Source organism: Scophthalmus maximus, chromosome 11 (assembly GCF_022379125.1).
Source record: "Scophthalmus maximus strain ysfricsl-2021 chromosome 11, ASM2237912v1, whole genome shotgun sequence".
Classification (NCBI taxonomy): domain Eukaryota; kingdom Metazoa; phylum Chordata; class Actinopteri; order Pleuronectiformes; family Scophthalmidae; genus Scophthalmus; species Scophthalmus maximus.
In genome coordinates, this window is record NC_061525.1 from 11,005,029 (window position 1) to 11,020,140 (window position 15,112).

The following is a 15,112-nucleotide window of genomic DNA, read 5'->3' on the forward strand; positions in this document are numbered from 1 at the left end:
AATCATAGGCTGTGTGGACGTCCACAGAACATTTTTCTGTGGACGTCACCTAGCGGCGACATGGAGAACTGCAGCCGACTGCAGCTCAACAATCAATAATCACACTGCACAGTTATGTAGGAGGAATAGTTTTTATTCAATACATGAAAAATATAACGTAAAAATGTATATTGATGTCTCCACTCTGTCTTTATGTGTACATCATATAACGGACAGTTTGAGTAAAAATATTAACTGTGATTTTCCAAACGGTAACATCAGTTGCATTCTCTGCTTGTTGTTGCTTCATGGGCGCTCCTCAGTATTTCTGCAAAGAGAAACAGTCATGCTAAAATTGATAATAATGTTAGTGTAGAACTGTAATTATATTCCATTGTGCAGTTTCAAACATTCAATTTTCCAGCTGATGATGGTAGAAGCTTGATAATGACTTTGTGAAATTATAGAGCTCTGATATTGCTGCAGTGGTGTCAGCCGTATTGTCGTATCATCTTATTTGTGTTAGAGGAGAATGTGATAATGCTGCTTAAGAAAAATCTTACATTCAAAAAGTTGTTTACGCAGTTAGAAAGAAGCTTTATCAGCAAAATGTAGCATCCGAATTAAAAGAACTCAAGAAGTACACAGTGTTGAGGCATCACTTACTGTGTAAGCAGCATTTTAATGTTGGTCAGTGTGAAGCTAATTGGATTTATTTTATAAAACTATCGGGTGCTCTAGCCTAGAGCTTCATTGATTAGAACTTTTTTCATAATCGATTAATCATCATTTCTGTTATTTTTCGTGCCAGTATGTCAAACTTTTCCTGGATCAGGCCCTTTTTAACGAGAAGGTTTCCTGCGTTTGTTTCTCTGATTGGACACCTTGGGATTTAGACTGTTGGTTGGACAAAACGCATTTTTGTTTTGTGCAATTTTCGAAACTTAATGAGTCATTACAAAACAAATTAAACCATAACAAATATAGAACAGTATTTTCCTCTGTAATCTTGTGGAGTAAACACATTTTTGTACTGTATACTTATATAATACCTGTTGAATTATTCAACCACGGAATTACTGAAGTCAGTTTACCTCAATCATGTCGTAGATCCAGCCCAGGAATTTGGCCACTTTGGTGTAAACCCCTGGATGGTTGGGCTCAGCACATCCTGTCCCCCAGCTGACGACCCCTACCAGCCTCCACACACTTTCATCCTGGCAAACCAGAGGGCCTCCACTGTCCCCCTGGTAACGTAAACACAGACACTGTCCATGATAGACTGTCCCAGCTATCAATATGCCAGAGTTTCATTGTTAGCATATCAGGGGAAAGAAGAGGAGGACTCTTTTAAACACCTCTGCAAGGTTGTGTTCAAAACATACATCTGACCTGACATGCATCCACTTTCCCCTCCGTGTATCCGGCACAAAGCATCCGTGACGTGATCTCTCCATTGTACATGCAGGAGCTGTTACACTTCTTTGTGCTTATAACGGGAACTGGTGCCTCCTTTAGGGTGTCAGGTGAGTGAACTGAGAGAGAAAAAAAGTCACATTTAAGGCTGATCCATCAATACACTTGGCGTGCACTGTCATCATATGCGTTGGATGTGCAGTTGTAAATTAGTTTTAGAGTGCTGCAGTAGCATCTTACCACCATCAGGCTGTGTGTATCCCCATCCAGAGATCCAGCACTGTGTACCTCCAGGAAGATCATAGTCATACTGAGGCAAGCAGACCGGCCTGATTGTATCTGGGGGGGGGGGGGGTTAAAACATTTAGCCTTTTTATATCGTAATTCTAACAGGTTGGAATATGATAACTTGGAATAAATGATACCATTTATTTATATTTTTTCGTCCAGGCTTTTCTTCTCAGTAACGCTATATCAGAGAAACACATGCTCTGTTTTTCTCCTGTTGCGGTGTGGTCTTGCACTGGGCTCCCTCAAGTTTACTTTGTTCTCTGAATACGTTCGGGTTCACAAGTCATTTTTAACTTGGGCCCTTAAGTCCCCTTTCACTCAGAAATGTGTTTGCTTATGGCCTCCTCCCTTGGACATTTGAGCTTCACTGTGCAGAATGATGTATGTGCAGAGTTTGACACCAGAAGACAGCTTTCACATTTACCTGGGGAAGAGGGAATTTTCTATGAGCTCACCTGAATTCTAAGTTGAAGACGTGGACAAACAAGATTGATTCATGACATGGAAGCCAATTATGTTCCAGTATGTGACTTTCAGAAGTGAAATGTGGAAATGGGAAACCTTCAGAGTGCACTTTAAGATGGAAACAACTTGTGTTCAGTTGTTAAATTTTGGAAGATAAAATATTGGCACATTTTAAGATTCTGGATTTCCCATTGAGGGAGACATTGGTGTAATTCGAAGGTGATTATAAGGTAATTTGACTTTTTTTGTGCAAAAAAACACATTAGACACAAAATATTACTTAAATAGTTACTAAAACATGTCTGCAGGGAATCTTTAAACATTGATGAGATTGTATACCTACATTTACATTTGTATAAAGAACTGGTTCTATAATATGTTGAAGATGCAAATAGGGGTTTGTAGTCCTTTTATCCTTTTCATATTGTTCATTGTGGTCACAGGAATTAGTAAACCCTACACATCTGGCAATTGCAGTATCTGTTACCTCTTATAAAAAGGGAGGTGAAATGTTACCTGTTGAACCAAGGAGATACTTTTCACTACTAGTGTCCTTTTTGGGGAGCAGCAATCTCAGCATGTTCTGTGCAAAGTTTGTGAGGAGATTCTCAATCTAACCTGAGAAATTCAGCGGAGTTCTCAGTTTCATCAGGGCTATATCACTGTCGTGACTCCTGTGGTTGTAGTTCTTGTGGTGGATGATCTTCTCCACAGCATATCCTTTGTGCTGTGCCATTTTGGCCGAGCTGCGTGTGACAATGCCGGCGTAGACCACCCAGCTGGAAACCTGAGGCAGCCTGTAGCTGACATTTGAGAAAATAGAGGAGAGGAGGCAGATGCCGATAAGAGAGAATTGTCATATATCCAGTGTGGTGCAGGTGGTAATGACTGATTATTCCCTTTCATAGACGCTGTACCCTCTGACCTTTAGTGCTGGTAAGGTCTGCTTTCTTACTTGTGCACACAATGGGCAGCTGTTACTACCCACTGACTGGTGATAATGGAGCCTCCACAGGTGTGACGGTTGCTGTAGTAGAGGCTGACCTGCCACGGCCACCTGCCCAGCGTCGCCTCGACTCCCCCAATGATCCTGGGCAACTTTGCTCGTGTCCCACACTCTACAGAGAGATTAATTCATCAAAAAGTCAAATTGGATTGGTCAGAAGGTGCCGAAGCAGGTGGCAGCAATCACTCCCCGCCACTGTTAATTTTACTGAGGTAAGAACTGCAGGGCTTTGTGGTAGGTGCAAAGTCAAACAAAAAAGTTAAGTTTAATTTGCTCACCAAAACATCGCAAAGCGATAACCTTCCCTGTGACACAGTTCCCCCTAAATGAAGATAAATTGGGTAACTAATGATGCATAATTAATGTGTTAGTAGCTGCAATTTTCTCTGCATCGTTATGAGGTGATGTCCACAGACAAATTGCCTTACCTGAATTGCCACATATTCTCCAGACTGCTCTTGTGCTCTGAGGTAATTTGTATAAAGCCATCTGTATAGTTTGGCCCAATATCAGTTAGATTCACTCCTTTATGCTTGGTCAGTCTGGTAAGAGAACATATGCAAAATGGTTGGGAGTGAGTATTAAGATAATTCAGATTCATACGGTGTGAAGTAAGATGGCAAATTAGGTATTAGCAGATCATCAATAAGCTGAGCCTTCAGCCTTGACAAAGCAGGGCAAGATAAAGCTATACGTTAGTGAATGGGCGCTCCAGTCTCAGTCGGGGCTGAGGTGGTGTGTGATCCTATCAGGAGTGCAAACCTCAGATAACCCAGCTGTCTGCAGACCAGCGTTCCCAGCGAAGAGTTCCACCTCTCGTAACACACTGGCAGCCAGGTGGGCAGCTTCCCCAGCTGGATCTCCAGGAGGGAGTTCTCCGGGCTGATTCTGTAAAACACTGAACCTGATTGATTGAAAATCCCTCTAGAGACAAGCCAACAGTAATGAACGAGCCTCTTTTTTAAGTGAGAAATGACTAGGGAAAGACATGCTAATGTAGTCAATACAAACACATCATTACGTGTAATGTTTTAGTGTCAGTCAATGGGCATCTCTCAAGCGTGAACAAAGGGATGCAGCTTGTGAATGTTAATTTTGTTACTGTTCAACTAAAAATCACTTCAGAGATGAACTATGATCCAGCATGATGACTCGTATAACAATTAGCTAAGCAACCAAACATTCCTGCCGTGCTTGTTAATTCATAAAACAATGAACTAAATGCTTGACACCAAATATCACCAAACAGAGGAAGGAACACAGACCTTTCCTGGGGTCCGAGATGGAAATATCCTCTGTCACATTGCAGAAAGACGTCTCCTTTGTGTCCCCAAGTCCCACTGGACTTTGGGAGGAGGAAGGCCTCAGCAGGAGTTTGACTACATGTAGTAAAGATATCGATAGTTCGTAGTTTAACCGGCAGCAAAAAACTTGTTCATTTTTTCCAAAGTTTACTGTATGATATCCAAGACAAGTTTTATCAAGGGCAACTGGACTTTTCTGTAGATACTTGAAGATGTTTGTTGTTACCATATGAACAGTATTAGTACACAGAGCAGTTGAGTTACAGAACAGATTGACTTTAACATGTAAAACAAAGGAGTGCAGCTTCAATGAGTAAACAGTCGGGATCTTTATTTTTAAACCCATACCAACAAAGCTGTTGTATCAGTTTTATTGATTTAGTGGTTAATTAATTAATTAGCATTATGTTAAAACATGTAGTGGAGTAAAAATGAGAATAATGAATGATTTGACAATTTTAACAAATTTGGATACTACATACATAGTTGGGCCAGACCAGCAGACCAGGCCAATATACAGCCAATATTCAGTCATTGCAGATTAACAGGGAAACTAATTTAAAGGACTTAAAATAATGCATTTAGGTAAAAAAAAAAAAAGGCCTAATATTGTGCAAAGCCTCATGTTGATTCATTTATTAATTCCTTTCTCAAGATGAAATAATAAACATTTGATGGCTCCAACATTGCAAACAGGAGAATTGGCTGCTTTTCATTGTCTTACTTACAGTTTATTGTAGATATTTTAGTTTTTTCCTTTTTTCCAGTTAAAACAAGCTCTTATGATTTATAAGTAATTGATCAGCCGAGGGAATAATTGGCAGATTAACCAGTAATGAAAAATAATTTGCTGCAGCCCTATTTCAAATTTATAAAACGTTCAAATGTAGATATTGTATATCAGCAAATCCAGTATCAGTCGAGCTCTACTTTGAAGTAGATCTTAATTTGCCCATTAATCTCCAGTTCCTAGTTTCTCTTAAGCTCATTTAGCTCAGAGAAAGTGACTCACCTAGAAACCAGACACCTACAGCTAAGCCTCCAAGGATCCCCACCGCACACACCGCTGCCAGCAGCCTCACCAGCCTGTGAGCTGAAGCAACAGTTAAGACCCGAGTTAATGACTTCTGATCCCAGATATGAGCTGAGAAGGATTATTAAATGTCAGCTGTTACATATACAGCACGTTGGCACAGAGACAGAGAGAGAAATGAATAAACTATGTTCTATACATAGACAACGCTTAAGAGATGGAAAGCTCTCACATATTTAATAAGACTGCAAATTCCATTTCAGATTCCGTTAGATTTAATTCAAAGAATTAATTTAGGCTCATTCCTTGTGCTTACATGCTTTATGGCTCTGTTTTTGTTTTTTACTAATGAAGCAGAATTGCTGCTGTAATCTGAGGTTTGATGCCCGTTAGGTGGTGCACAGCCAAAACTTACCGTGAGTCGTAGAATGAATCCCTTTCAACCAGCCCTGCACTCGCTTGGTCCCTATGACTCCTGCGTCTTTCTCTGCGGGTAAAGGATGACTGACGGCCGTCGGGTTCTCAATCACTGTTAATGTGTCTCCATCAAGACTCTGTAATGATTACAGCAGGCATGTTAGACCTCTTTTCTCTTTTGATAAAGTTTTGTCAAGTTTGCTTACTTGCGACAAATGTGACCTATAGACCATCTGTTCCTCAACAACTTTTCACCTGTCAGGGTCTGTCAGATTTAATTAGCGGCACTGTAATCCTGAATATTAGCTGCAGCTGACCAGTCCAGATGGATGGAGCTGTATGTGTACAAGTGTTTGTGTGTTTGTGCGTGTGTGTGTCGAAGCTGAAGCCTTGACAGGCATTTTAGTTTTAATGTCACGTCGCCTGTTTTCAGAAAGGTTTCATCGCTCTGGAGTGTATGCTTTTGTTTGCCTTACTCTCCGAGGAGCATCTGTTTTCTGTAAGCAACATATTGAAAGTATTACTGTAATTAAAATGAAGCTCTCCATACTGTAGGTGTGACGGCAGACTCGGTATTATACAATTACAAATAAATGCCACACCATCTGCTCGCTTCACTGCTGCAGCACTTGAGTGTAGTGAAACATGTAATTTTGGCCTCTGGAATTTAGCATGTGTTATGTTTGGTGCAGTTTAGAAATTCAGTAAAGGTGCACAGCGTCGGCCATAAGATGCACACAAATGGTAAAAATTAATAAAACATAAGGATGTGTGACAGATACAAGTGTGATGTAAGTCTGAAGCGAGTACTACATGTGTAAACAGCAGCTGTTGCCACAAATTGGGAGGGTGCAAGTGAAGCCAACAATGTGAGAAAAGGTGTTGTCAATATGGCTTACATTAGACAGATGGAGCAAAGGTGTAGTGAACATTTAGTCCCATTTCTCACCATCTTTTCCTTGCGTACGGTCATACGGAGAAGGCAGCGGTGTCCGTGCTCATCTGTAGGCCTGCACTGGAGGTAGAGAGGTCCGTCCTGCTCGCCGTTGATGCACCATTTGCCATTTAACAGAATGCAACTCTGGATTTTCCCTTCACAAAGAGACAATGAGGTCAGCAGTGGTGCAGAGAATGAGGCTGTTGTTTGTCCAGGGGGGTCATGGGGCCTGTGGAAGCTGAACCAGGTCTTTGTAGGGGGGGAGCATCTCCAGAGATACCTCCAAGCTGACTATTGATAGGACATTGGGGGGGTTGCTAGGTAACACTTCTTACCTCTGCCAAAAGATTGTCCATTTTCACCTGAGACATGTTATTACCTGGCCGTTTGTAGGTTCTGAGAAAAGGTCATTATTGCAGATTGTTGAAAAGTCTCACATCATGTCAATCCCCATCATCTGGAATCCAAAGCTGTTGTCTCTCAACACTCAGGAACAAAATGAAGTCTGTTCTGTCTGCCGGCTCACAGATGACTTTCTCCTCTATTCTCTCTTTTTATAGCTCTGCAGTCAGACTGCTTTTATGGCAATATTGTCTTCAGTGCAGTAGAAAATGTGGCACTGAAATTCAAAAATAAATCATCTAAAGATAGCAAAAATAATTAGCGACTGAGATGAGGCTGATGTGCTATTTGAAAATGGTGAGAAAATAGCTCAGAGAGAGATTACACATTCAATATTTACTGTAGAGAAATAACTAATTAGATTCTGGTTGCTACAGGAGCATTTCATACAAAGGTTGATTATGCATTTTCACGTATGGTGTGGGATTAGCGAGAGTCCAGGTGAAGGGAACAACTGCCAGGAAGAAAATTCCTCCTCGACTGACTGTCAGGGCCGAATCTGAGAAATGGCCAAGATCTATTTGGCTCTTCTAACAGGTGTCATGAAATTATTTGGAAATCAAACACAGAGTAATGAGCATTGCAGCAGTGGTGTGAATTGTGCATGCGCGGTGGCTCAACACCTGAGATTCATATCACCGGGGTTGTGAGGTTAATAATGTTTGATAATTTTTCTGCTGCAGAGGTAAACAGAAGAGCGAGGAGGACATAGCTGCTGTGCTTTTAAAAAGGGTTTTCATGTCTCCCTCTTCTGGTGAAATGTCTCTCAGACAGCCGATTAAACGGTGATTTACAGAGCTGCCATTAACTGGACTCACTTTGTTAGACATCATTTATGGACGATGAATATCATTTTCATTCGGCAATATTTCCTTGTAACCAAACAATGTTTTGTCTCACATGCCCTCTTTCAGCCATAATTTATAGTCCTAAATTATCAATTGACTAAAATATTTAAAAGTAGTATTTTAAGTCAGTTTTCCTAATAATTTTATGTTGTCATTCCTCAACATTATGCACCATTATTTAATAGGCAAACTAACAACAAGGCAAACAGTTAATATGGTTCTCACTACTCGATGAAAATGCATAAAAGTAACTTAAGCATTTTACCCTCAGTTGCTAGTTTATTGCTGTAGTTTGACTTAAACTAATGTAGTATAATACAAAAAAAACCTGTAATAAATCCTACCTTTTTATGAAGGTTGTAATGATCAGTCTTTGTTAAAACTTTTACGGAGAGGTTTCCAGCACTGTATGGTTTGTGGTGTTGCTTAATTGTGTTGTCATATTTAGTGCTGAAATTATTAGTTGATGATTAGTTAATTGACTGAAAAACAATGGCCAAAACAATTTTGATGACTTAATATTTTAAAAGTTTTAATATTTATTCTCAGATATATGTAGGGGTGGACAAACAAAAATCCTGGTTTCGCTCCTTAATCTGCATCCTAGGTTCTTCCCAGGCCCCATCCCTCCACCAAATTTAGTGGAAATTGATTTTGTAGTTCTTGCTTAATCCTGCTAAACCAACAAACACAAAGACACGGGTGAAAACATAATCTCCTTGGTGGAGGTAAGAACAACAACACAAACAAAGATGACGAAGTTCAATCAACACGTCTTTTAAAATCATGTGTATTGAAACTTAACAGTGGAAGCTTTATGAGGTTTTATGGCAGGACTATTGTATTTGACCATTTATTGAAGTAAATCTATAGACTATCATACATATCAACTAATATGACAAACAACCACAAAAACTATGTAGGCCAGTAAACTATCAATATAAAAGTAAATATGCTCAATGTTAATAAGTGACTGACGAGACTTTGGCTCGTGTTCATCTTTTTGATCAGAAATTTAAATTCATGAGTAAATCCCTCCTTGCCTGCTCGTCCCAGACGCCCCAGTGCGGACTACACTCATTCATTTATTCATGTCCCAGTGTCTGAGGCTCCACTGTGAAGAGGCTGGCTGCAGCCCAGTTTGGAGCTGCATCTATCTCTCTCTCTCTCTCTCTCTCTCTGCTCTGAAGGGGAAGCGCCTTCACTCTTTGGTGTCATGAGATTTGATCAGCTCCGCTCTTATCTCCGCCATTAGTACACGTGCCTCTCTGTGTCCAAACCTTGAACATCAGATGCGGTTCCCTCGGTCTAACCAAACTATAGAAGATGAAGCGTCTTTTTAACGTCTGGCCAGCGTTTGCCTCGACAGCTCTTTGTCAGAGTCCACATCATCAAGGCATTTCAAACGGATTCTGTGATGTTCATGGCCATCACTGTTGTGCCACTGATGCCGTTGGCGGTGACCTCTCGGCAGAGGTGGTAGGCAAACTGCAAAAACACAACTGCAGTGGTGGATGTTTTTTGTCTGACATACCCCCACAGACCCATCAGGTGAGCTTCAGTGCCCCTTCATGAACACTGCCTGTCGTGGTCCAAATGTGTTCCTCTCGACTGGTTTTAACTGAATCTATTTAAAGAAATCAATAAGAAATTTGGGCAATATGATTTTTCTTTCTTGCCGAGGGTTTGATGAGAAGGTAGGAAGCTAAAGATAGCAACCAGTTAGCTTGGCTAAGCATAAAGACCTATATTTATATCTGCAAGAGTATCTGCAAATACCCTAATCATGGTTAAACATAACCTGTAGTTGTTTTGTTGTGGGAGCTTTTCTTTAAAATGTCTTGGGCAGGTTTACATTCATACTATTATGAACCTCTGAAGATTGTTACACATTCTTTGCAATTTGTTCCATTTTGGAGATGGACAGTTTGTGCAAAAAAATCTTGGTTCAGCCTTGGGTAGTAATAATTCTGATGTTTGAGATGTGTCATCATGTCTTCAGGCCAGCATTTATGAAATGTTGATAACAGAGTTTTTCCACTTTAGCCAGCAGTGTGGAAAAAGCACCCCGCTACTGTTTGGTTAGTTCACCCCCAAATAGAGCCGTCACATGGTCAGGATCAATAACTGTGCCACATTCATCTGAGAGAGCATTTAAGAAATGCCTGTACAAATATGTTCCATCCGCAGACATGTCTACAACATGAAACTGTGCGTATAATTCTTATTTTAATCTATAAGGTAAACTCTTTTTTTATATAATGTGAATATATGTGCTAAAATTAGAACTTTTAACTTTCTCAAAGCATGAACGAAGTTGTTGGGGCTATTTGTTTGCAGGGTCATGACCCAATTGAATGGTGAAGATACAAAACAAACCCTCTGAAAGCTTTCCAGGTCATGATTCAGCACAGGGTAAAGACAGAACCCACTGATCTGTATCTCAACACACGCACACGCACACACAGACACACACACACACACACACACACACACACACACACACACACACACACTCTGCCAGGTTCTCTCTGTGATTCAGTAATCGTGTTGCCCTGCTGGCTGCCAGTGAGCGCTGTCTTCTGTGGAGCAGTAAATCGTCTGTGCTCGAGCCAGTGATGTTGTCTGATCTGCATGTCAGCTGTGGTAGCATACTGCCCTCTTGTGGTAAATTTAAATACCTCCAGTTTATGATTTGCCACAGGTTCGAATAAATTCTGGATTCATCTCGGTGAAAAATAGTGAAATTCGTCGAAAACTTTGAAAATACAAAATGCATGATAATTACTGGCGTTCACAGACTTTAAACACTTGTAGTATTTTGAATGTATTTTGGCCCCGGTATGGGGCGGGAGGGGGGGGGGGGGGGGTCACGCTTGATGAAAAGTGGAGATTAATTATTTGAGAAAAACAGCATTTTAATGGCTTTAATGGTTTTTGACAACTATTTAGATTTTGTTGTGCAGCATATTGTAATTACAGGACAATAGTTTTGTGAAGGGTCTTAGCGCGAGTGTGGCCTCAGTCAGTGAATGCTATGCAGTAGTGTCTGTATTGAAAGTGGCAGGATGAATAAATAGCTGTCATGTATGTGTTTGTGTCTTGTCTTGTAGAGGCTAATGATAGTGAGGGTGGGTAAGAGCAGAGCTGCTCTGCAGCAGATGGTGGGTAATGTGGTCTGCTTTAGCTGCCCACCACGCTTGCTCTAATTAAACAGAGATGACATTAACACAGGCTCCCACGCAATCTGCTCCTCCACTGAGTGTGGTGCTGATACTGGAGGTGGAGAGGTCACAGAGGGTCAACATTATATATATGTATATATATGTGTGTGTGTGTGTGTGTGTGTGTGTGCGTGTGTGTGTAGCTTTATAAAGCTAAATAATATAAGTGATGAAAGTCAAATGAAATGCTTCTGACCTGGTTGGCCCGATTATTTAAAATAAAAATAATAAAAATATAAAAGCCTTTCCCAAGTTTTTTTTCCGACCTCTGTTGACTCTGAATATCCTTGAGCAAGGCACTCAACCTCCATAAACTCTAATTATAACTCTATTGGTCAGCAACATATGACAGCGGATCTACCAAAAAGCCCTCAGTTTATGACAAAAATGAAAAATATAGCAAATGGGAAAAATAAAGAATTATAAATGGTGATGTAATTAATAATTAATTTACAAATTAATAAATCAACCTGTTACTTTTCAATTTTCAATTCAATTTTATTTGTATAGCGCCATATCACAACATATATTGTCTCAAGGCACTTTACATAGTGAGGTCAATATTACAATATTAAAGGGAAAACCCAACAAATCCCACAATGAGCAAAGCACTTTGCGACGGTGGAGGGGAAAAAACTCCCTTTTAACAGGAAGAAATTTCTGACAGAACGGGACTCGTGGCCGGTCATCTGTCTCGACCGGTTGGGGTGAGGAGAGAAATGGGGAAGAGAGGAGAAGTGGGCAGAAAGAGGGTGGGAGGAGAGACAGTAGGAGAGAGAGAGAGAGAGAGAGAGAGAGAGAGAGAGAGAGAGAGAGAGAGAGAGAGAGAGAGAGAGAGAGAGAGAGAGAGAGAGAGAGAGAGAGAGAGAGAGAGAGAGAGAGAGAGAGAGAGAGAGAGAGAGAGAGAGAGAGAGAGAGAGAGAGAGAGAGAGAGAGAGAGAGAGAGAGAGAGAGAGAGGACAGTTGTACAACCGGCGCTTTAATCTCTACCAGACTGATACTTATAATTAAAAAATACAATTATGTTGTTATTATTAGTGATGATAATAATAACAATAACAATAATAATGACGGGTTTGGGTCCGGTACTAAACAACCACCAAGATAATGTATGATGTTAATTAGACATTAGATAATGAATTTTTGGGGGAATTAATATTGATTTTACAGATACAATTTTAAAAGGAAATTAAACAGGCTTTCATTTACTGTCTGTTTGATGTACTAATTGTTAGGTTTTTTTTAAAACCAGTTTTGTTATTGATGAGGATGTTTAATTTGAAAATTTTTTTAGAGAAATGAAAAAGTAAAATGACTTGATATTTCACCCCCAAAAAACAGTATGTATAATTTAAATTAAGGGATTATTAGATATATTTTTTCATGTTTATCATCTTTCATACCCTCAGACGACTCTTGGGGTTCCTAAACCCAGAGGTTGAAACCCACTGCTTCATGTTCTGCTGCTGTAAATACAAGAGTGATCAAGACTAGTGGAATGGTCAATTTGCAGAATCTCCCTCTGGGCATTAGCAGTGTTAAAGATTATTTTTTCAAACAGCATTTACACATACATTCAGTGTTTGTTGTTCAGTGGACATTCTTTTAGCGGAAAGGTGTGAATGGAGTCACTAATTGTACCTAGAATGAAGCTTAAATTGTTCTGTGATGAAATGGAGTGAGCAGAAAAAAAACTTTGAAGCATAAAGCGAAAAAAGAGCATTATCCTTGTAGAGAGAAACTGTAAACACTTCAGGCTTGAATCTAGCTTAAGGGGTTGAAGTCATACTGCTAGAAAACAGAATAGACATTTAAACATTAATGTCATACTCAGAGGCGACTTGTCAAAAAGAATTTGGATCTCAACATTAAATACATTATCTACAAAAGGTATGGACAGTATAAATAGTCCGGTTCACGATCGAAGTAACACAGAGAAATACAAGACACAGAGTCAATATAAATCATAAAAGTTGATTGAATTATATGAAATGCTATTAAAAGCTAAGCTGATTGTTGTTATGTTGATTATGAAATGAATGTAATAAAATTATATCAAGAAATGTAACATTATAACGAACAATCAAAGAATGTAAATGGAGCATTAAACTCTATTGTCCATTTGTCATGCTAAATGAGGAAGTCATGTAGATCACGTCTACTGAAAAATGAGGAAGTCACGTCCGCTGTCAAAAAGAAGTGGACATCTGGACCTTAAATACATTATCTACAAAAGGTATGGACAGTATAAATAGTCCGGTTCATGATCGAAGTAACAGATAGAGAAATACAAGACACAAAGAGTCAATATAAATCATAAAAATTGATTAAATTATATGAAATTGGCAAATAAGAGGTTAGAAAAAAAAAAACTAAAGGAGCACAATAACCTTTTAAATCCCAAAGGTAATGTCAAACAAAAATTAACAGTGAACGCTGGCGGTATTTGTAATGATGACGTCTCACTTTCACTGTGCTGTGCAGGGAGCAGAGGCGGTCCTGAGATACTGACTCTTACCTCCATCCACATCTGGGATAAAAACAGAGGCCAGCTGTGGCTCTGGCAGAGTGCCATCAGAGGTCACCATGGAGCCTGGAGTGACTCCAGCTGTTTGCAAGTCGCCCAGATGACACACAAACTCTGTAAACAGCTTGAGATTGTGAATGTTTTTGGCAGGAGCCAATAAACCGTTAAGAGGGATCAGCGGCATTGGCTTTGTCCAGATGATGGGCAGAGCCACAGCCGAGCTGTAAATGTTAAATGTTCAGGTTGAATTGGGACCTATACCGTGCAGCAGTGATTCCCCGAGGGATACATGAACCCTGGGGGCGTTTGTGATTTCTGTGGAAAAATTGAAGCTTTACTCATTTGAAAAATCTAGTTAGCATGCGAGCAGGGAAGTCTGAACAGTTGGCGTAAAGTAATGAATAAGCCGTTTAGACAGATAAGTAAAAGCAACGGAAAAATGACTGAAATAGATTGGAAAAAAAAGGATAAACTTTAAGAGTAATCAACTACAGGTAATGGGTAAAGAGTTGAAATAAATAATGAATAATTCAAAGAGGCAACAGACAACTTCGTGCCCCTAGTGGTTACTGCCGGTATTATTGTTTGCCCATTATCGCAAAGACAATATATATAAAATATAGGAGGAGAAGAAAGCAGTATGTTCACTGAAGATCCTGCTTTGTTTTCTGGTTCCTAGCATTTACTTTAATCAGTGTTAGCATCATGGCTACTGTCAAAAGCAGAAAACAACCATAAAAATCCCAATTTTAACAAATAACCTTGGTGTCCGGTAGTATTGATAAGTAGGCTGGTTGTGTTCCTTACTGAACTAGTAGAAAGAAGGCAAACTGCCTTTTATTTTTGAAGCTTCTCATGTCCCGGAACTTTCTCCACATATTGAATACCTATCTGAGGTTCTCTTTTTCTATCACTCTACTTCATCAGCTGCTTTTGTTCCTCCGTCAACGGGATTCTTCTTCTCTTGCGAGGTGTTCGTCGGTTCCACTGTCTGCAATTTCCATCACTGGGGATAGATACAGTGAGAACGCTGTTCTCTTCCTTGTTTTGGTTACGCAGTGGGTGACGCAGTTCCTATGTGCTGTAAATCAACACCTCATTTTCCTGCGAAAACTGCGTCCAGGTGGCCAAGACAATAACAGGGTATAGGGGGCCAATATAAGCATTGATGATGTAATTTTTCCATCACTATTTCAAGGTACAATCAGTTTTAACATCTTAATGGTTTATGCCAAAAGTTTTTCTATTTCTGCTTAAAGTTTA

The 15,112-nt window shown here is 39.8% G+C and overlaps 1 protein-coding gene across 1 annotated transcript; it reads right to left on the minus strand.

The window, feature by feature from the left end:
- Positions 1-125: 125 nt before the first annotated feature.
- tmprss5 (transmembrane serine protease 5) lies at positions 126-14,033 on the minus strand. Its single transcript, XM_047335770.1, has 15 exons — positions 13,841-14,033; positions 7,228-7,244; positions 6,861-7,139; positions 5,910-6,048; positions 5,474-5,554; positions 4,423-4,536; positions 3,920-4,055; positions 3,586-3,699; positions 3,436-3,479; positions 3,107-3,269; positions 2,770-2,954; positions 1,636-1,734; positions 1,372-1,514; positions 1,074-1,226; positions 126-307 (listed from the first exon to the last, which is right to left on the minus strand). Exons 1-15 carry the CDS (start codon positions 14,031-14,033, stop codon positions 299-301), a joined length of 1,869 nt encoding a protein of 622 aa, XP_047191726.1. The 3' UTR covers positions 126-298.
- Between the last annotated feature and the right edge of the window lie 1,079 nt (positions 14,034-15,112).